Here is a 22,771-nt window from a genome sequence, read left to right on the forward strand (position 1 = left end):
GCCCTGTAGACCACATGCATCCGCCTTCCCTAGACCTTTCCATATTGATCCCTTCGTCCCTTTCGCTTACCAGATGCCTGCGTCAGCGCTTTGGCGTCAGCACTTCTGGTATCCCTTTTTCTTGCAAAATTCCCAATGAGCTGAGAGGAAACCCGACGTGCTTATTTGGGAATGGAGGGGCGCCGCGGGGCTGCTGCGCGATATCGCGGAAACATTGCGGGGCGCCTGGTGGGGTCATTCCGTATCGGGCCTCATATCAAGACGTGAAAAAAATGGATCCGGGGTAATAGAAAAAGCCACCCCGGGCTAATGGATTCAAAAGCAAATGCACTGATGCTGCCGTAAATAGAACCCCTCCGCAACTCCGCTACCGTGCAACACTATATTACTATATATTGCTGTTCGTCGTTTACGAACGTCTCGAAGCTGCTTGCCAAATTGCAGCTTGGCAAAACACTTTGTAGGTTCTTTATTGTGAAGACGTAGCGATTATCTCCGTGATGTTCGCCGTGGATGCCCTTTCTAGGGTTGTAGCTCGGTTCGCTATGGGTTGCGCCCCCTGTGTCGCAGATCGTTACTCGCTGGCAGTTGGCTAGGTCGTTCCAGGAGGAAAAAGTTACCGGAACGATCTGGTTCTGGTTCTGTCCCTGGTCTTGGATGCAATTATTTTTCCAGTCACTTGGGACGCTGTCGAACTGGGCGATGGTGCAGCTTTGCCTTAGTAGCAGAAGAGACGATAGTCGAGGGAGATACAGGCCCTGGATGACTAGCGTAGCAGCGTTGTTGTGGTTGAGCAATTGCAAATCTAAATGTTCTAGCTCGTGGCTGCTGAGAGCAAACAGCGGCACCTGGGCCGTAGAAACCCAGTTAACGATCCGGGATGCTCTGACCCCGGCTGGAATCAGTGTAACACGGTGATACGGCGTTGCGTCAATGGTGTCATTGATGGCCATCCGACGCAACAGTGAGATGTTTTCACGCAGCGATGCAGATACTTCATCTGCGGTGGCCCTGCTCATTGCCGTTTCGTCAAATTTGAAGCGGTGGCCGGAGAAAAAATGGATTCGAGGCATGTTCCAGTTGGAAAAAGAGTGGATTTGCAGGATTCGTGATAGCTTCTGCTTGGATGCATGCTGGAACTTGCGCAGCATCAAGGTGGACAGATCGATGAAATTGCACGCCTCACGGTCGCGCTTGTCCACAAAGACGAGCGATTCGAGCACCGGCGTGTTCCATTGTGTTCTATCTAGGAGGGCACTCAGAATCTTGTTTGTGTCTTTCTTCTCCCCTTGGTGGAAGGTTTCGTAGACGAAGCGATCCAGGGCTAGGTAGTCGATCTTCAGTTCTTTTACGCAGGGGAACGAAATGATAATCTCGTTTTCGATGTTCCAAAGCTGTGCCGGTTTCAGCACTCCGAACAAGTCGACACCGGCGTGTAGCGATTCGTCCGGCAAATCGACAATCAGATGTGTTTTGTTATGTTGGTAGTCGCGAAGTGAAATCTCCTGCAAAAAGTCACTGACGAAGTCAACCAGGTTCTCTGCGCTCCCGCAGTACACAGCTTCCAGCGTCTCGTCGTCTGTGGGAGGCGGCATCAGTGTCAGATCGCTGTGCTCGTCCAGCTGATACACCACTCGCTTCTGTGCTGCGCTTGTTGCTGCGCTTGTTGCTGCGCTTGTTGCTGCGCTTGTTGCAACGCCGAATTGGGCCGACTCATTCAGCAGCACACCGGTGCATTTTAGTGCATGCATTGCTGCCAGAGTCTTGGTTGTGTAATTGACGAACGTCAGTTTGTTCGATATGCATCTTTTCAAACACTCAACGTCCAGCGCCCCAATCAAGTGCACATAGTCCAGTATGGAGTAGACTGAGAGTTCATTGAGCCTATCCAGCACGAGATCAAATACATCTGGCGGCACAAACCGCTCTGCTTCCGAGTCGAACATGTGAATTCAGCGGAGACGCTCGTATCCTCGTCTTCGGGATATCCGCTGGTCACCTCAGCAGCATATATATATATATACATAAGTGTGTGTGTGTATTTATGTATGTGTCAGCACGTTTCCAAAAGCCACGGCACTGCTAATGACCACTGTGTCCGCATGTTGGACCCTTTCCTTTCTCATGTGTCATCGTTTCAAACTGGCGTTGCCGTGTCAGATTCGCGCCAGGCGTCAGCGTCAGATGAAACGTCGCAAATTAGCTTCCCGACTATGAGATTCGGCTAAAAGAAAAAAGAGCTTTTTGGAGATCTGAAACGATCAATAGCGTCGTGCAACTGTGGGGGCTAACTTCTCCACGCAATATTTAGCTTCTTTGACATATGCTTTTTGGAAAAATGGTGAATCATTGAAAGAGATGGAGAGTGGCCCTCTGAGTGCTCGGCTCTCTCCAATCACAAGTGGTTCAGTCATAAAACAGTTGCCGTTGCTGTATAATGACTGTTGTTTTCCGATTATTTTATCCCTCATCACGTTTGACGATGGAAGATCGAAACTTTAACCATGGATTATCCGATCTGAAATCGACATGTCCTAAGCAAATACAGCAGAAGTAACTCGAGCCAGGGCCCTCTTCCAATGAATTGATCAACATATCTGGTTTGAACAGGTTCACAACCTTTGTACTTTCTTTTCTTCAAGGCTCGGTGTCCGGAGGGTATTGCAAGGTGGTGGTATCTTGCAGGTAATTACGTTATCGAATGGCATCCTCAGAAGGCTCGAAAGAAAAAAGCGATAGTAAGCCCAAGGATGGTGCCGCTGGACATGGCAACGGCGGCGCTGAAACAGGCATGAATGGCGGCGGCAACAGTGGGAATAATAGGGACTCAAATCCTCAGCAGGCAATGAACGAATTTTTGGCCAATCCTGATATCAAGCCCGCAAAGGAGAACAGCTACGATGCAAAGGCTAGCAACAGCAACGAAAATACCAATTCTAATGATAATGATAACGATAATGACAATGACGAGTATGATTACGAAATGCAAGACTACAGGCCTCTTCCGTTTACCTCCAGAGGACGTTCGAAAACAAATTACATACATCAATACTCAATGAATGGTGGTAATTCATCGTCAGCCTTCCCAATTCAGGAAGTTGTACCAAACACCCAAATGGCTATTTCCACAAGTGCCGATACAAGTGGTGGGGCAAGTGGGGGTTTTCCCGGAATGGAGAACTCGCGATCCGAGCTAAGACCAAGAGGTCAAACAGTTACAACGAATGTATTACATTTCGGTGATATTTTCAGAAACAACGACGATGCAGCATCACATGTGCCATCATCGCGATCTAGAGCAAGGGGAGCGTCCACGTCTGGAAGAAGTGATAGATCAGGCGTAGATAGCAACAATAACAATAATAGTGGCTATGGTTCAGATCATTCGCCTGACCCAAGAAACGTTCCTATGATGGTCAAACCAAAGACACTGTATCAGAATCCTCAAACCCCTACAGTTCTACCGTCAACGTATCATCCAATCAATAGGTGGTCCACAGTTAAGCACAGCTATTTGAAAGAATTTCTAGCAGAATTTATGGGGACTATGGTAATGGTAATTTTTGGCTCTGCTGTCTGTTGTCAAGTTGTTGCAGCGGGAAAACTGCAACAAAATGCATTTGATGCAGCTCTGGCTGCATTACAAGATTCGCCAACGGATATGATTCAGACCACACAAACTTTAAAGTATCTGGTGAGCTCTGTTTCTGGTGGTACTTTTGATGACGTTGCCTTTGGTTGGGCAGCCGCAGTGGTCATGGGATATTTTTCTGCAGGTGGTAGTGCAATCTCCGGTGCACATATGAATCCCTCTATTACTGTCTCAAATTATATTTTTAGAGGATTCCCAGCCAAAAAAATACCGTACTATATTGTCGGCCAGCTGTTAGGTGGCTTTGTTGGTGCATTGATTCTATTCATTTTCTACAAACGTGTGATTGAAGAGGCATATCCTATGTGGAGGACTTCACAAGATGTTGCTTCTATGTTTTGTGTTTTTCCTAGGGCATATTTGTCAAGCACACGTCAATTTGTCTCTGAATATATCTGTACCGCAATGCTTCAAGCTGCTACTTTTGCATTGACTGATCCATACACTTGTTTGTCTTCGGACATATACCCCGTAATGCTGTTTTTGCTTATTTATATTATAAATGCTTCGATGTCATACCAAACAGGTTCTGCAATGAATATGGCTCGTGATTTGGGACCTAGACTTGCTCTTTATGCATTGGGCTTTGACAGATATTTACTTTGGATTTCTCATAACCATTTTTTTTGGGTTCCAATGGTCGCTCCATTTTTGGGTTCTATTACAGGAGCACTGGTTTATGATATCTGTATTTATCAGGGTCATGAATCTCCAGTGAACTGGCCCTTATCAATTTGGGGAGATCTTCTGGCGCGCGCTTGGTTCAGAAGACCATCATGGAGCAGGCGAAAGAGAGCAAGAGCAACTTCAGCATTGAGCGAGTTTTCTTACGATGATGACGAAGATGGCGGAGAGGGAGGGCAAGCCAATGGTGATCGACTAGCTACTAGAAGAACTAGAACTTTGTCTAGTGAATCCGATGGCGCTGAACCAAAGCAGAAAAATGTCCAATTCAAATCTGTCCAAAATAAAAGCAAAAGATTTTATGGGGGAATCCCGACAATTTTGGAAGATGAGAATTCCATTGAAGCTGCATCACTGGCTGGTACGGGCACTGAATCGATCGCAATGTCTGATACCTCATCGATACAGCCGTTTGATGATGATATAGAAAGTTCTGGTCAAAAGAAAAAGGCATGATACTCAAAAAATTAGATGTAGATATATAAATTACGCTATCTTTCCGGCCAACAAGAAAGGAACATAGATGGAACTGTAATCTTTACCACGTGAAGAATAATATTAATACGCATATCACGATGACAGTAGCCAATATTATGGCATTTTTCCTTCTTCTTGTACCAATTTTCTTGATAACTTGATTTATACCTGGTATTCTTTGTAAAGTGGCCGAAACTCTGTTGTTTGCATTTTGCAAAATACTACCTTGTGAACTGAACTCATCTCGAGTTTCCCAAGCTTGGGAAATAAGTCTGTCAACAATGCTATGGGATTGATCAACCCTTCTAGATTCATTATGATAGTAATCATCTTCATTACCAACAAGATCATTATCGGTTGCGGATTCTTGCTGCTGCGCGATGTCGTTTTTAACATTGAACAAAAGATTCAATCTGTTTCGCTCTTGTTGAATCGACGATCGAATATTTCTGAAACTCTTCCAATGCTCTTGCAAAATTTCCTTGTGGCGTTGCAATTGCGACAGCTTAGATGCCGATATATTAGGATTTTCATTGCATACCTTGGATAATGCTTCAATCACCTCCTGCCTCCGAAAAAGGGCATCTTCAAGTTGCTTATCTAGTTTTCTCTCCTCTCCAGTTTGTTCAGAACTTGTTGTTTGGGCGAATGAGGAGTATCGTGAAAGTAAAGATTCTGCCTGTGTCTCCAAAGAGATAGCTTGACTTCTTATGGTAACAAACGACTGAGCCGTAGACATACCAAGATCTCGAATTAATACAGCTGCCTCCTTATCTACACGTTTTTTCTTCACTTGTGATGCTACTACTTTTTCAACCCTTCGGTTTTTTTATTAATTCACACCTTTAAACGCCAAAAATCACAGCAATACACTAAATAAGAACACGCTTAACCAGCGTTCTAGATACTTGTCTAAATATTCTGGCTTGTCTCCTATCATATATGAGGTATCACAGGGATGAAAAGAGTACCAAGCCTCCTGATGCTGACGCATGTCCGAAGATATTGAATCCAACCCTAATTGGAAAGCACTATCAATGTTCAAAATCTGTTTTACATCTTTAGGAAACCATAGTTTCGACATGGTAAATTCATCATTGTGTTCTCGTATCCATATTCGTAGCAGCAGCAGAGGTTCTTGATATACATGAGAATATGTAATTTTGAATTCTAAATGATCGAGCCTCATGCTATTACTGGCCTTGGATGGGATACCGGTTTTCATGAGGATAGTATGACTACTTGAATCATAGACTATTTGTTGGCAATATGGATTAGCTTGCACACTCCCTTCATTATAGGCACTGTTCAATTGTCGGCAGTATTCTGAGTGAGAAATCATTTTTCTTTTGTTTCTGATTCTGTTTTGTAATATCAAGAACAAAACGTAAACATTTTCAAGATTGTAGTTTTGATATATATAAATAAGGATTAATAAATAAATGTGAAAATAAATAGTAATAAATAACACCATATATGATAACAGGTGATTGTGCATTGAAACGATAAAGCATATCATTTCTTTCTCTTCATTTTCTTCTTTGGATTCATAAAACGTTTTGTCTTTTATGCCTCAATTAGAGGCTAGAGTTTTCTTGATTTCCGCAATGGCTTTACCTGGGTTTAAGCCCTTTGGACAAGTTCTGGTACAATTCATGATAGTATGACACCTATACAGGGACATTGAATTTTGCAACATTGACTTTCTAACGGAAAAGGCCTCATCTCTAGAGTCAACCAACCAACGGTAAGCTTGCAACAAGACAGCCGGTCCCAAATACTGTTCCTGGTTCCACCAGTAGGATGGACAAGACGTCGAACAGCATGCGCAAAGTATACACTCATAGAGCCCATCCAATTTTTTACGATCAGCAATGCTCTGCAACACTTCCTTGCCATCATCGGGATACTTGGATCTCTGTAAATATGGCTGAATCGACTTGTACTGTTGATAAAACCCTGTCAGATCAGGAACCAAATCCTTCACAATGTACATGTGGGGCAAGGGGTAAATCTTCAACTGTTTAGAATTATCCTGATCGATCTTACAGAGACATGCCAACGTATTCCTGCCGCCGATATTCATCGCACAGGACCCACAGATACCCTCTCTGCACGATCTTCTCAGTGTCAACGTCGCATCCTGCTCGTTTTTAATCTTTAACAGCGCGTCCAAGACCATAGGCCCACAGTCGTTCAAATCCACTTCGTAGCTCTGCAACCGTGGTTTCTCAGCTGGCTTGTCTGGATTCCATCTATATATCTTGAAGGTCTTCAGTCTAGGGGTAGCAGATGCTGTTGCGAGTCCTCTCTTCAAAATGTTCCCCAGCACGCTTGTTTTTGCAATTCTATTCATCATAATCATCCTCTCAGACACTATCTCCAAAAAACTCCTCTAAAACCTCTCCAGATATCTCACAATCTATCTCCAAAACTCCCTAAGAAGTCCTGTCAATAACCTTAAAAATTGTCTACTTCATTGTTTAATGCGTTCGTTCCTCAGCTTCCTTTTATATCAGGAAATTCCCCGGAGCACAGTTCGCTCAGCGCTGATGTCTTTTTATCTGTCCCGGGAAATTTTTTTCGGAGCCGATCGCAATAAGCAAAATAGCGACAGAGATCAATATGAAAAATAATGGATAAAGAAGTAACTAATACCTATCGTATATACAATTGTAGTTAGTAGGAGGTGTGTAGAGCAGGGGCGAACGACAGCGGCGCTACCAACGGGAGTGGGGAGCAGCTCTTCAAAGCGTTGCCTCACAATACTTGTTGTATTCTGTAACTGCGAAAGCGATGTGTTTGTACATCTTTCTTCTCTCTTGCGGGTCACTGATCGGGATGAAGAACTCCGATTGCGTCTTCAATTTGATATGTATACCGCCCTTTTGTAGCACGATTCCCTGTATTTTGCGATAAGTCGTCTCCCACATGGTCTCCATGGAAGACAAATTCAACTCGATGATGCGCTCCATGGAGACTATAACGACCAGCTCTTTGCCAGGCAGCACGACGTGAGTTAGGTAGCTGTCGTGCATGTAGAGACCACCGCTGACGACTTTCAGCCAGTATTGGCCTTGCGACTCTCTCAAATCGAATGGTTTCAAGATCTTGTCCTCATAGCCGACGTATCTCGGAAGTCTAAATCTTGATGCCGAGGGTCCGTCTAGCGCTGTCGTTGTGCTTCTAACACCTTGACTCAAACTGCTTGTCAAATCCAAAACACCAATTGCAGTCTTGGCAGGCAATCCGATCAAACCTCTTCCAAGACCCTTCAAAAACCCTGCCGTGCCTTCTCTTTGGGCACCGGCAACGGGATCCAGTGCTACGCCTGATAAGCCGCTGCCAATAGTGTTGGCGAATGTTTGCGCTGACGATGACAGGATATTCCTACTATTTGTGTTCAATCTGCGCTGCAATCTTCTTTGTTCTTGGAATTGTGAGCCCTGTGTTACAGATAGCCCCTTTGCCATTGATCCAGTGAACTTTGCCATACTATCAGATATCCCAAAGACGGTTTTTTTAGCAAAGCTTAATCCGCCTCTGGCTAGATTAATTCCCAATTCTTGTGGTCTGTCATTCATCATATAGCCCTGATATGGCTCATAGAAAATATCCCACACCCCTGAGCTAATAGTATTAAACAATCCCACAGGGTTACCTAAGAAGTCAGCGGAGCCAATAATTTTATGGACTTGATAAAAGAATTGTTGTCCATAATGTGTCTGAACGGCCTGCAAAAGCGAACTTAACGGAACTCTGACATTTGCCATATACAAAGAATTGAGTTTGATTGGAGCATCGTTGACATTTGCCAAGGTCATTGTTATAATATCAACCAAAAATAAGACAGCTCCCCTTCGTGCGACAGGCGATCCATTCTTTTCCTTCGATAAAAGCTGATGTTGGTCTGATCTTACAAATGATAAATGGAGCATCATAGGTTGAACATGGAATACTTCGAAATACATGTCATCAGCTAGTTTTACATCCTGACATTCGGGTAGAGTTACCTCATCTATATTATCGAATTCGGTTGATGAATCAGTCCACGACGAACCGGGGAACTTGACGAAATCCAACACCGCTAGTATGAGATCGTCATCTAATTGAATCGAAAGCTCTTGCAATAATAGTGTGGCATGCTTGAAATATATCAAACCATGCGAATCATCCCTCAGCTTAGAAAGCGAGCCAGAAACGACAGGATGGTTTTCAATTTCTTGTGGTGTATGTGGGACCGCTACCGGGTATAAAATATTTTGAAAGGGACTTCCAAATAATTGGTTATCAACTTGTAGCCATCTTAGTTTCCAACTCACTGTCTGATACAAATCTGACTCATTGTATCTAAATTCTAAGCCAGTGGCATGGACATACATAATTTCCTCCAGCGATGTGTTTACTAATGAAATACCGACACCTTTAAAAGAAATTACGACTCGATTATGAATATTTTTGTCTTCTTCATTGACCTCAAATCCATCTGCACTACTGCTGTCAACTGATAAAGAGGATGAATTATTTCTTGTCCTTAGTTTATAAAGACTAACATCCGGATTGTAGTTGGTGATCACCATTGCTTGGGTAACACCGTCGGCGATCACGTTCAAATCAACTGTGCGTGGTGTTTCATTCGAGAGTCTAGCAGGCAAGCGCATTGGTTTTAAATTACCAATCTGTGCTAACTGAATCTCCCTTCTACGACCTCGGGCTGTTAGTATTAGCTTCTTCTGTATTGCAGCTGGATAATCCCATGCGTAAGGCATGACACTTTTTGGGGGAACACGGTAATACAACGGTTTGTATTCTACTTCGCTTAAATCATCTTCGGGCTCATAATCATAGTAATCATCAACAACACGCGGATCTCTTTGGTAGAATACAAACTCCTCATCACTGAAATTTCTTATAGAGTACGGCCAGCGATTTTGAGCATCTTTTAATCTTACGAAAACAGTTGCATTTTCAAGAATAATCTCGACTTTTAACAATACGTGGCCTGAACTTTGCTTCAAAACTTTAACGAAATTCAGTCCAATATCTTTGATAAAAAAAGGTGCCGACCACTCTGAGCCGGAACCCAAAAACTTGATCATAAGTTGCTTGTTCACGATATTTCTCATTTTGTATAACGGAACAGACGCATTTGGTTCAAGGTTTAAAACGTTAGTCGAGCCGTGCTCGCAAATTTCAACAGGATCTGCTAAACAGTTTTGTATGATATAGCGTGGAGCAATCTCAACGATTTTGCTGAAGGCATAGATTCCTTCTCCTTCCTTGATTGTAATTCCCATATTGGATTCTTGCTCTTTGTTTGGAATATTTACTATTGTATCAAGTGCTTGACCGATGGCATCGAAAGATAAAGGCGAACTCCACTCAGATTCTTTGAATCTAATACGGGCCCGATTTTTGTTCCCTCCATTATCTTCGAAAGAAAACATTCTAGGAATTGTATAACGATTGTCATCCGTCATCTGTACTTTCACTTGGGCAACATTATTGTAATCACCTTGTATATAAAGATCTCTGTCCGTGCTGTTCAATACAATGTACGGCGCAGAAATTTTAATAATTTTGGCTCGGGTCCCCTCGATACCTTCATAATGGAGAGAGGCCTTAAATATTTGACCTCCCGCTAACTGACACGAAATTTTCATCTCCGGTTTAAGCACACTACTCCTAGCTGTGTTGACAATAGCAGGTTTCGACAAAGACGCATCGTCTACGAGTGGCTGAATACTCAGAAGGAGAAAATTATCTAGAGATACATCATGTATTTCCACGTTACAGCCCTTCCCTAGCGTTCGCGCTTTTCTATTTTCCTCTCTCTTATCGAAGAGGCAAAACTTGAGATTACAAGGTAGAAAGTTCTGTATTATCAGCGGGGAAGAAATGACCAGAGTCATATGAGGGTAAATCTTTGCAAGTGGCTCTTTCTTATCGAACTTGCCATTTACCTCCAGGTAAAAAATTCCACTATTTTCACGATCTGAATTGCACTCCAGCGACAGGGAAGCTGCTAGTAAATCGCGCCAGTCAATCGTCTTCTTTGACCAAACGTAATCATCTAGTACAGGCCTGATTTTCAGACGAGAATTATAGGCATACTCAACCGGGACTGAGCGTTTTTCTTTTGGCTGGATTTCATAAATGAGAGGAGCCTCATCTTTGTCAGATGCAATCATAAATTGGATTGCAGTAGAAGTTGTATTCTCCAATAATAAAGAAGAACGGAATGTAATTGTCTTAACATTATCTTCTCCTAATTCCAATACACAAACAATGCGGTTGTGCACATCTTTGATAGATGGTTCTAAAGTAAACATAAGCTCCCCCTCATGTGTGGCGTCGACTTGCATGATTGATTTGTACTTCATATGTGGTATTGCTGCAGCCAAGATGGTATCATTGCTACCTCTGTCAAGACTTTCTCTCACACGCCTCCAGTCCTCAAACTCCCAGGGTATGGTCGTGCCCGCTTTTAGGTGCATCAAACCTTTTTTTTCTTCTGCCTGTCGAGTGACGATCCATACGTCAAGATCAAGTCCCGTATCATTCACGATCCTGTATGGTTTTAGAGCACCTCTGGGTTTTAGCGGGATATCGCCAGTCAAAGTACTTGGAATTTGGGACAGCATAGCTATAGATCGGGAAGAAAACGTTACCTCGGCGGTCTTCCTTGAAACCACGTCAAATGCCATCTTAGGCTCTTCTCTACCGCTGCCTTTGGATAAATGAAACGAAATTGGAAAAGATTCTACTAGTGGCTCCCAACTTGATCGAGAGTAGTTAAAAACATTCACATACGCCTCAAGTGACGCCAATGCATCTATATCTGTGGACCAATCTTTCACAGACGCCTGAAATGCTGCCACGTTCATGTCTAAAATGGGCATTTCATGAACGTCACCAATCAAGAACAACCTCAAGCCACCAAAGTCAGCATTCAATCTCTCTCCTCTCAATGTTACATCTGAGTCCGTATTAGAACCTACATCGCGACTTGTAGCAGCATTTAATGATGATACAAAACTTGGTGCATACTTCGAAAGTTTTTTTTCAAACTCTTTGGAGAACATTCCATAGGTTGACTTGCTATCATCCGTAGTTTGTTGCTCCTGAGGACCGTTCATTTGTGACATTACTCTATTAAACACCAACATTGCCAATCGGATATCTCTTAACGAGATTCCCAAAACTAATGGCTCAACCGATACCTGAATATTTGTGAGTAACCTCTCGGGAGTAGAGTCCCTTTTATCAATGACAATGGAAGATGAAAATTCATTCAATAAGCCTACTTCACTATCATCAGTAGAATTGATTCTTGAAAGAGACATCCCAACGTTATTAGCCGAAACAGACGTGATGTTTTGCTCAGAAAACAGAAATTGACCTACATTAAACACCACTGCTTCAGAATTTATGTCTGATGGATCCGCCAAAAGTATAATAGCAGCGCCGACGACATTCAAAGAGTATTGAAACCTCAAATTACTCTTCCCAGCTGCCTGCTTCTTTGCAGCATTGCTGAACTCTTTATTCTCAGTTTCATCCACATGCGTCACAATATTGGCAGCTTTGCTACCAAAAACGAACTCGAAGTAATCCTTTAACGCAAACAAATAATCCATTGCGAGCAAAACTCTAGGACTATCAACAGTTATTGAAAGATTGACTAACATCTGTTCCTCGAGTTTCTTGGACGACAGAGCAGCCATAAACTGATAATTATCGTTCAGTACTTTGGGTATCAATTTGGTATGCTTATTAACTTTCGAATCTCTGATATCTTCTACCGTGAAGGATGCAACATGGGACTCCCCATCGGCAGTTCCATCGTTGTTGTATGATGCCAAAACAGCAATATCTTGAAAAGTTAGCTTAGTGAGACCATGCTTATTCAATGTCGTTACGCCTGCGGTGTTAGCATATAAAGTCACGGCAATCTCTGGGGCTTCGAACAGGAAGTCCAATTTAGCGCCTTCAGAATTTTTTGTGGTCTCATCTTTCTTAACGTCAACCGCACTATTCGAACGACTGGACTCACTACTACCAAAAAATGCGTTGGCATTTAACACATCTTCATTCAATTCCAGATCGTTTGACTCACTAATTGTAAAGGCTGCCGCAGCACTTTCTGAAAGGTTAATCAAGTAATGCAACTGCAATTCTGTTATTGACACCAGCAAGGGGTCAAAATAGCTTCGGATTTTTAATTCTGGCTCTCCATTTCCCGCTAATGGATCGTGGTCAATGTCAAAGGTGAGAGCCATTTTTTCAACAATATATAACTCCTGCTTTATATTGTCATTGAAATTGAAAATGGAGGAAATTTCACCATCCCTAAGGCCCATTTTTATATGATTGATCTTATTCTCAAGCTGCTCCCCCGAGAAAGTATTCTGAATGAATACTTCTCCGAGGTAGAATTTGACTGAGTCGTATAAGCCAATTCGTGGATCAATCAGCTTGGGAAATTGAATGACGGGGGCCTTTATAGTGATGTCCATTTTCATATTGTTGACAGAATCGATGGATGGCGCCTGATTATAAGCGACTTCTCTCGCGGTATCAAACAATGTTTTCATACGCTGGAATTTATAGAAGAAGTTCACGAGCTTGTTGATGGAGTGCTCCACGAAATTGATGTTCATAGAGCCTGTTGTATACTTCAAGATTGAGTCATAATTATGAGGATTATTCGAGGAATCAAAAGTTTCGTATGTTAGCTCCGCTAAATCTTTGCTACTCATGGATATGACTTTCCTAAAAATTGAGTCTGCTGGTAAAGTCTGTGATGTTTCATCTGTTAATTGCAAATCGCCCAACTTCATGTTTACTTTCATCTTTTCTGGAAGCAGTACCATTGAGAAGTTCGCCGCGGACAAAACAAGGGTAGCAAGCTTTATCGAATCGTCATTCAAAAGTATCACCATACCCTCCATACGAACATTCATGGTCAATTTTTGTGGAGCATCCTCTCGGTTCTCTTTATTATGTCTCAAGACATCAGCAGGCATTTCTGCAGCATCTGGATCTGTAAAGGTGGTCAAGGCGAAATTCATCAAGGTGAGAATTGACGTTGGCGTGAGCACAAACTGCAGTTGAGCCATATTGATTTCAATGTTTTGATCAAATACTTCAATTAAAAGATTCTTATGATTCACGATTCTCTGCTCTCGCCTATAGTCAACTGTGAAGAGATCTTTTGTCTCAGAGCTGTTTAAAATACTTGAAGACACAAGATGACTTAAGTGATCATCGGTGTTGTTTTCAATAAAATCTTCAATCTCCAGGGAATGCATACTAAGCCCAAGCGTCATCTCTTTGGCCTTCTTGATGAAATTCAATTTCAATTGACCACCAAGTATATCAATAAGCTTTTTGCAACGCATCGATTTGTCGTCTATGCACTTGTACATAGATATTTGTACAAGTTCAATGTGAAACTGGATATCTAGCAACTTTTGGTCAAGCTCTGAAGAACTCATGCCACTCAGGAGTTTCATGTTCTTATACAACTGGAGTTGATCATTTCTATTGGTTCCGTCTGTGGGCTGTATTATATCTTTGAACTCATCATCCGGAAATATATCGATAGTTGAAGGCGTGCACTTCTCTAAAAGTTGCATCACTATCTTATATTGATAGTCATTAAGCGATATGTTCAACTTTGGCAAATTAGCAAAAGCCCTGAACTTAGGAAGGTTGTAGGCTCTAGGTAAAATGGAAACGTCCAAAGTAACTTCCAAAAGAAGACCGCTCAAAATGCTATAAATTGACGACTCTTTGGTGCCATCCAAACTTGTTATTGTTGTTCTGATATCGGGCCCAATTAGTATCTGTGTGTCCTGCAGATAGAGCTGAAACCTGTCAAACATTAATTTGTTCAACTGTGCCTCATCGATCTGACTGTATTCCTCCGGTGTCATTTCTTTGATCCTGGTCATTTCTTCTTTTGGAACCAGATCACTCGCTAAAGCTATATGACCCGCATCTATTACTGCGCATGGAGTATCCCATACATGAGGATCCAAAGGTACAATAATCAGAGGCGCTTGAAGATCTAGAGTGACATTCGCTGTTTTGTGCTCTTCAAGAAGTGATTCAATTCCCATTCTTGTCTGGGTTGTCCATCCTTCAACAGTAGCCCCTGCAGCGTTTATTATTGCACCAATAGTGTCAAGATGCTGCTTAGGAGGATTGAAGAATCTTATAATCTCATTGATAAAATGAACATGATAAAATATAGTCATTCCTCTCAATTTGACATCTATTTTTGAATCAGCGGATTCATCCAATGGGTTGGATTCAAATTCTGCCTCGAATAAAGGCTCTGATATACCAGGATCATCTTCTGGAATCTTGGAATTTTGCTTCTTCACGCTAATGATATGTTTATAAATCGTGTTTGTTGATCCGTCCTCAACCTTGAATTCATGCAGCTTGAAAGCTGCGAGGAAAGAATCCGGTCTTTGCAAAAAGTCAACTTCACAGTTCTCAAATATAATATCTGTAAGCTTAGTATTTTGTGCCTTTCTTTTGATCGAAAAGGCTCCCTTTTTCAGCAAACTTGATATTTTCATAGTAGCCCTGTCCTTGGGTACCGAGATGTTGCTAAATGCGTCTTGCCCTTCAGTGAAGTCTATGGCATCATACAGTTCTTGCCTTTGCTCCTTCGTCATTATCAAATCGTTGGAATCTTCGTTTTGCTGCTTCTCACCACCCCACCAAGATGAGAACCAGCCACCCTTTTGACTCGATTGCTGAGAAGGTGACTTGGAATCACGAGAATTCAACCGCATCTTAGAATAACGTTTCTTCGCTATGGTTCTGAACAAAATTATGCTATCATAATCGAGATCTGAATGCAGCTGCTGTAGCTGGTCCTCGTCAATATTATCAGGAAGCTTCTCTTCTGGATTTTTCAACTGAAGCTTTTTGATCCATAAATCGATATACTCCCTTCTTTCATTACATCTTTTCTTTATATTTTCCCAAACCCACATTTTATTCCTTTCTTTTATTTCGTCAACAACGCAACAAACTGCGTACTTCAACCATCCCGTGGGGTTTTCTTCAACGGGATAGTCAGGCCTAAATTTTCTGAATTTTTGGGTTTTTTGGCTTAAATGGATTTTAGATAGTGTATGCAAAATATCCGCGTATTCTGAATCATCTAGTTCCACGCCAAATTCATCATATAACATTTTCAATTCAATATGCGGTCTTTCGTCGGTAGAACCGAGTTTGTTCACACTTAATTGCCCTTCTCCGGTGACAGGCCTTAAAATATATTGAAAGTTTGGAATGGAAGCGCCTGCAGACACTGAATTTTTCAGCTTCGCAAACAATATATCATTATCAATTATATCCTCATCCTCATCAAGAGTCTTGGAATTAGTATTGTAGTAAAAACACAACGAATTCAAAGTTAACAGCTTATGAGTGATACTCTGAGTGATTGAGATAAAACTTGGTTTCCAATTCGAATCAGTAGAAACAGCCGAAAGCTCATTCAACGTCAACCCTATAGAACATGGGTCTTTAGAAAATACAGTCATCATATCTTCGTACCTAATATGGATATGTTTGATTGTGACTTGCAAATTGTCTACAACTTTCGTCATCAGGGATTGCATGAAAGACTCATTCTGGTCATTTTCGGACCCCGAATTTTGCACAGATAGTTTTGCTTGTTCCGTCAACTCCCACTCAGCTAGTCGGCGAAGCTTCATGCGTAGTTCTCTTTCTATTTGTTCATGAATATCAAACGAGGCTGCATCTCTTGGGGAACACAATATGTAACAATCCTCAACATGAATTTTTACAGGCTTGTTCTTCAAACTGGACCATGGTACATTTAGTATAAGCTCCCCCAAAATACCAAACTTCACGTCAATGGGTAAATTTAGCCCATCAAGACAATCTTTTCTCAGCTTTAGATTTTTCAGTCTGACATCACCACTCCATATTCCAACATTCAATTGCGCAGGATCGAAATTTTCCACATAGGAGCCCAATAACCTATTCAATAAAGTGGCCGCCAAAGATTCTAACATTTGGTTAGGTCGATCGCTTCTCCTTTTGAGTAAAATACTATGCAACCATACCGACTATGAGGTACGACACCTAACGCCCTTTTAAATGAAATCTACCATATGTTTTTGGTTTTTGCTGTAAGATGCGCTTACCCGAACTCAATACAGACACTTGATCGCCACCTTTATTGATTAGACATTCATTTTACATCTTATAGACGACTTCGGATGGGTTGGGTTAGGTACTTCGATCTTGTAAGCTACTAAGTGCAAGTAATTTAAGAAAACTCTCTATTAGTCTTTTGGGGAAAATATATGTCAAATGACAAGCCAATTGCCTGAACAGAGGGAGATAGAGCTGGTCGAGAAGGTGGAGCTGAGGCTTGCTCTTGCCGACACACCTTTGAAATTGGAAAAATGTCTTGATATGTTTCTCGCACCATTGTTATTGAAATTGGCATCGCCCTATGCGTCCGTGAGACAGGCAGTGTTTAACTCACTGAAAGACATATTGTCTAGATTGAATACCTTCAACGACATTAAACTTCCTTTGGAAAAACTAATCCAGCAAGCACAATCGCCCCCTGAAAGTGTTGATGGAAATGATAGCAATGTGAGATTATACAGCTTGCTAATGGCTTCTAAGGGTATTGATAGAATTGACCGTGTTGAGACTAGTCTGCTTTCCAGTGTTATTCAGGGCATATCAAAGCTGCCAAGAAATGCTGGCGCTCGAATGTTTCACATTTTGTGCAAAATGCTAAAGAAATGGAAGCAACCTGAAAAAGGGTCGAAGAGTGAAGAGGACATTCAGAGTCGATTGAAAGTCAATGACAAATCCGATATAAGCTTTCTTACGTCAAGGTTTACTAAATTCTTATTGCTCTCACCTGCTAGACCAGATCCACAAGCAGGTGTAATCCCAAGAGGGTACTCTTGTCCTGGTCTGAGTGTTGCAGATGTCTCATTTTTCACTTATGATGCAGGCGTTAGTTTCACGAAGGAGCAAATGATACAGTTTAAAAAGGCTGTCTTCAATTTTGTGACTAGTGGATTACCATTGCAAGACTATGCAAAGACTGTATTCCTTCTGGTAGCTTCGTCTGATCAGGGTGATCTGCTTGAGATTGCTAGTCAAGAACTGAAACGATTGGCCATACCTTACGAGGATGAAACTTTCATAGACAGTATTATTACGCTATATGGTGGTGATAAGAAAACAGGATGTCCTCCCACTAGACATGAGCTCCAAGAAAAAATCTTAAACATATTGAATAGAAGTTTAGTTGCAACAAGCAAGCGTTTGAATGTAGCAATCATCTGCTCCATCGGAATGAACTCAAAGCATTACAAAATGAGATCGCTGTGCTTGAAATTCATACGTCATGTTGCAAAAAACAACATTTCAAATTTAGTTTCAGTGCGTGAAGATGGGGACGACGGCGTTCTGGAAACATCTATTGCGTCATTGATCTTACATAATTTACACAGTGAAGGCTGGCCTATGCTCCAGTTAGGCTCCACAACACTGAACTTCAACAGTAGTATTAGTCAAAGGAGATCACAATATGAAACTCTGGGGGAAATTTTGAAACGAGATGGAAGTCTTTTGGAGGATCTCTCTTACATCGAATTTTTGCTCGATTCACTCAAAGGTGACGTGTCGGAGGTACATACAAGCATACAAGAATGCTTGACATCTCTCACGGTCAAAATACCTATGCTGCCTGAATCTTCTAAAACTAAGTTGCGCAAACTAATACGAACCTGTTTGGCTGACGACTATGAGATTGAGTGCGCTGAGAGCAAGGACAAAAAAGATGCTCTTATGTCTTGCAGGATGGTATGCATCAAGTATGCAAATGCGGCTTTCCCATTCAATGACCCTGAGGCACGCATGTTCAATATCTGGGGAACTGCCCGCATAAATCGATTCGATATTATCGAAGAATCCTTCAAAGGGTTGCATCCTTATTGGTTCAAGGTAAATCAGATAGCGAATACGAAAGAGTTTAGGTCAAGCAAAGAGAAATTAACAGCCGAGAATAAAGAAGTTCAATTTGCGAGCACTGAGCTTTATATAAATTTGCTTTTAAGTGAAATGCAAGATAAAGTGAAATTACCACAGGCTAGCATATGGAAAACGTTGGGCACTGCTGTTAGGTTTTCAAAGCAGTGCCTTATATCTGAGTCCATTTATGGAAAGAATACTATGGTAGTCCAAGATGAAGATTGGTCCATTCGAATAGAGAATTCATTGGTCGTAGATGAGAAGGTGCATGAAACAGTTCGTGATAAAATCGCTTGTTTTGAAAAAGGTTTGATCTCGAAGTACCTGAAATTTCTATGCAATGAATTCACAATGAAGGATCAACACAACCACCAGGTTTGCTTATCGTTGTATAGTGATCGCATATTTGGAGAAGTCCTCTTGACTTTGCTACGACTATGCGATGATGATGCATTAAGATCTCTAGAAAGCATAACTCCATCCCTTTTCAATTACCTTAGATCAACTGAAACTTCACAGGACACCGATATAGAAATAGCAGCAAATGCCCTCGGTATAGTCTCCGCGTGCAAGAGAACTTTGGAAGATGCTAGCGATACGATGACAAAACCCAAAGGAAATGATAGCACTGTGACAGAACAGGCTTCTATTATTGCTAATTCGTACATACTTCCGAGATTGTACTTAAGAAATAATGTTGATCGTGCAGCAGGAATTGACTCAGCCATATTGCTTCGGAAATTAACTGCACTACTATCAGCTTCCCAGAATAGGAAGTTGATTAACCAGTTGATTAGCCAAGTGTGTAAATCTGATATGCTCGAGAGGATGGGAGATCAGACGTCTTCTAATGATTTTATTGTGAAAATTACGGAAGTGCTCCAGAGCTCACTGATCAACGACACTGCAGCAACAGAAACATGGGCATACTTGTCCATACATGCTGCTAGCACTGCCCACTTCAAGCATTTTTTCGATAAGTTGTTTGAATCACATGTTTCTAAGCAAATTGACTATTTGTTTTCAGCCGGTGAAGCGATAAGTGTCATAGCTGGCGGCTGGGAGAGTAAGTTTCTGCATCGACAACTAGACGTTAGAAATGTATCTTTTGCCAAGCTGAAGGAGAATTTTTCACGGGACCGCATCTCTTACGTTCTGGATCAACTTCTAGTTTCATGCGATTCAACGAAACCAAGTCTTAGAAAAGCAGCCTGCGTATGGTTGCTATCACTGACTCAATATTTAGGGCACAGTGGAGAAATATCTTCCAGATGCAATCATATTCATATACGCTTTATGAGATTTTTGGGAGACCGTGATGAATTTGTACAGGAGTCAGCGGCTAGAGGCCTTGCTCTCATATACGAGATTGGTAATGCAGATTTAAAGGAAGATATGGTGAAGGGTCTTTTGAGATCTTTCACAGATTCGGCTAAAGGAGTGAACATGTCTGCTGGATCGGTGGGAGCCGACACGGAACTTTTTGATGACAACACACTCAAAACAGATGAGGGATCGGTTCGCACATATAAAGACATCTTGAACCTTGCCTCTGAAGTTGGGGATCCTGCTCTTGTCTACAAATTCATGTCCCTGGCAAAAAGCTCCTCGTTGTGGTCATCTAAGAAAGGTATCGCATTTGGTCTTGGAGCGATAGTCTCTAAATCTTCTCTGCAAAATCTTATTTTGACAGATGAGGTAACTGCCTCCAGATTGATTCCCAAGCTGTTTAGATACAAGTTTGACCCATATCCCAATGTTGCTCGCTCTATGAATGATATTTGGCAAACACTAATCCAGGATACAAATGCAACTTTGAACTTTTTTCTCAAAGAAATATTGGAAGAACTTTTACGGGGAATGTCAAACAAGGAATGGAGAGTTCGTGAGGCTAGTACTTTGGCGCTTCTATATCTAATGCAGACCCAGCAGGAAGAGAAGCTGGCGAGTCACTTTCTTGAAATTTGGACTATGGCATTTAGAGTTGTAGATGATATAAAAGAAAGCGTTCGAGTTGCAGGTACTAAATTAACTAATGTGCTTGCCAAAGCACTTATTAGCAGTATTGATCCCGCCAAAGGAACTAATTCCGACAAATCTGAGCTCATTTTGGATCACATTCTTCCATTTTTTTTGGGTACAAAGGGTCTAAACAGTGATGCAGAAGAGGTAAGAAAATTCGCTTTAACTACGGTTATTAATCTCGTAAAAAATAGTGGAGATACTATAAAGCCTTATGCTGTTCAACTCGTGTTTGAATTTACCCTTCTATTCTCCTCAATTGAGCCTCAAGTCATTAATTACCTTAGTCTGAATGCTACGAAATACAATATAGATAGCAATACTATTGATATCCACAGGCAAAATGGTGTTACCACGTCACCACTTTTCGATGCTATTGATTTATTAATAAAGAGATCGGACGACAGTATGGTAGAACAACATGTAAACAGTGCAATTAAAGCCACAAAGAAAGCGGTAGGACTGCCCTCCAAAATTGCTGCATCTGCGGTATTAGGTTTGTTGGTCAGGAGATATTCAGTCCTTTTGACACCTTTTTGCGGTAAATTACTCAAAGCATGTACAAATTCCTTCGAAAGTAGAAGCGAATCAGTAAGTCTTTCCTTCGCAAAGTGTTTTGGTCTTCTATTTCGCATAGCAACAGTTGAGAAAGCGGGAAAATATGCTGCTATACTCTGTCAAATGTATTTTGATTCAGGTGAAAACGCACAAAAAAAAGTTGTGGCAGCTGCAATAGATGCTGTATTGAAACAAGCACCGTCACAATTCGAGAATATTTCAAGCTTGTTCATACCCCTCTTATTCATTGCGTCAAATGATGTAGACAAGGCAGTCGGTTCCAATTTTGAACAAGTTTGGAGAGAAGCGTCAAAAAGCGGATCTGCCTCAGTCCGATTATATTTAGCAGAGATCATAGAACTATTGCAAAAGAACATCTCTTCTGCTGACTTTTCTACAAGGAAAACATGTAGCAAAACAATAGTACTGCTATGCGAAAACGCTGATCGAACAATAAAACCACAACAGATACAAAAGATGTTTGAAATCACGATGAACTCCTTAGTTGGTAGATCATGGGAAGGCAAAGATTCGCTATTGAGAGCTCTACAATCTTTGGTTGCAAAATTTACCAAGTTTGTTGAAGGAAACAGTTCTCTGAAAGAAAGCATAAGCGTGCTCTTCGTTACAGAGATATCCCGGAAAAACGTACCATATGTTAAAAATGCCCTTGTTCCTTACTGTGAATTTGTCACATTTTTCCCTGCAATCAATTTGATAGAGAAACTGATTGCTATAGCTGAATTTATTTTCAAGGGCGACACAGATGTATCTGAGCTTGAAAACAGCGAATCGATCAATTCCAGCAAAAGAATGAAGCATGATTCTGATATAAGCAAAAAATCCTCCAAGAAGAACGTTGAATGGGAAGAATATATAACAAATATTCTTAAGTTGTGTGCGAAAATATTTAAGTCCAGCACATCTCCAGAAGCGTGCTCTTTTGAACTTCTTAAATTCATTATTCGCAGATTTTCGAGACTTTTTAAGAATACTGGCACTCACTATACGTGGAGAAGCCAAGTAGCTATATGCGAAGTTGGAAATGTTGTACTTGAATCACCTTATTATCTTTTAAATTCTCGGGACTTTGCGGAATTCATAAAAGAACTATGGGGAATGGCATTTGAGTATAACAGCACTAACGAATCTATTGAAAATGTCAAGGTACAAACGGTGAGACTAGGCGCTCATATCATTACTAAAATGCCTAACTTGAAGAATGGAATACAAAGTGACCTTAAGAATTTGAGCGAAATGGCATTAACTTCAAAGGTGGAGGTTGAGCTGAAGAACGTCAACATCATTTGAAAAATT

General features: G+C 41.4%; 7 protein-coding genes across 7 annotated transcripts; 2 read left to right on the top strand and 5 right to left on the bottom strand.

Moving 5' to 3' along the window:
• Window positions 1-380: 380 nt before the first annotated feature.
• BOP2 (Bop2p) lies at window positions 381-1,946 on the bottom strand (the record flags this gene model as incomplete). The annotated part of the gene is made up of 1 exon (XM_037290879.1): window positions 381-1,946. One exon carries the CDS (start codon window positions 1,944-1,946, stop codon window positions 381-383), a length of 1,566 nt encoding a protein of 521 aa, XP_037146774.1.
• A 755-nt stretch (window positions 1,947-2,701) lies between these two features.
• FPS1 (Fps1p) lies at window positions 2,702-4,792 on the top strand (the record flags this gene model as incomplete). Its single annotated transcript, XM_037290880.1, has 1 exon — window positions 2,702-4,792. The coding sequence occupies one exon, from the start codon at window positions 2,702-2,704 to the stop codon at window positions 4,790-4,792; it is 2,091 nt and encodes a 696-aa protein (XP_037146775.1).
• An 82-nt stretch (window positions 4,793-4,874) lies between these two features.
• Window positions 4,875-5,552, bottom strand: GOS1 (Gos1p; the record flags this gene model as incomplete). Its single annotated transcript, XM_037290881.1, has 1 exon — window positions 4,875-5,552. The coding sequence occupies one exon, from the start codon at window positions 5,550-5,552 to the stop codon at window positions 4,875-4,877; it is 678 nt and encodes a 225-aa protein (XP_037146776.1).
• Window positions 5,553-5,672: 120 nt separating this feature from the next.
• ATG10 (E2-like conjugating enzyme) lies at window positions 5,673-6,332 on the bottom strand (the record flags this gene model as incomplete). The annotated part of the gene is made up of 1 exon (XM_037290882.1): window positions 5,673-6,332. One exon carries the CDS (start codon window positions 6,330-6,332, stop codon window positions 5,673-5,675), a length of 660 nt encoding a protein of 219 aa, XP_037146777.1.
• A 54-nt stretch (window positions 6,333-6,386) lies between these two features.
• SDH2 (succinate dehydrogenase iron-sulfur protein subunit SDH2) lies at window positions 6,387-7,178 on the bottom strand (the record flags this gene model as incomplete). The annotated part of the gene is made up of 1 exon (XM_037290883.1): window positions 6,387-7,178. The coding sequence occupies one exon, from the start codon at window positions 7,176-7,178 to the stop codon at window positions 6,387-6,389; it is 792 nt and encodes a 263-aa protein (XP_037146778.1).
• A 382-nt stretch (window positions 7,179-7,560) lies between these two features.
• Window positions 7,561-16,884, bottom strand: VPS13 (membrane morphogenesis protein VPS13; the record flags this gene model as incomplete). Its single annotated transcript, XM_037290884.1, has 1 exon — window positions 7,561-16,884. One exon carries the CDS (start codon window positions 16,882-16,884, stop codon window positions 7,561-7,563), a length of 9,324 nt encoding a protein of 3,107 aa, XP_037146779.1.
• A 301-nt stretch (window positions 16,885-17,185) lies between these two features.
• ECM29 (Ecm29p) lies at window positions 17,186-22,765 on the top strand (the record flags this gene model as incomplete). Its single annotated transcript, XM_037290885.1, has 1 exon — window positions 17,186-22,765. The coding sequence occupies one exon, from the start codon at window positions 17,186-17,188 to the stop codon at window positions 22,763-22,765; it is 5,580 nt and encodes a 1,859-aa protein (XP_037146780.1).
• Between the last annotated feature and the right edge of the window lie 6 nt (window positions 22,766-22,771).

The sequence above is a fragment of the Zygotorulaspora mrakii genome, chromosome 8 (assembly GCF_013402915.1).
Source record: "Zygotorulaspora mrakii chromosome 8, complete sequence".
Classification (NCBI taxonomy): domain Eukaryota; kingdom Fungi; phylum Ascomycota; class Saccharomycetes; order Saccharomycetales; family Saccharomycetaceae; genus Zygotorulaspora; species Zygotorulaspora mrakii.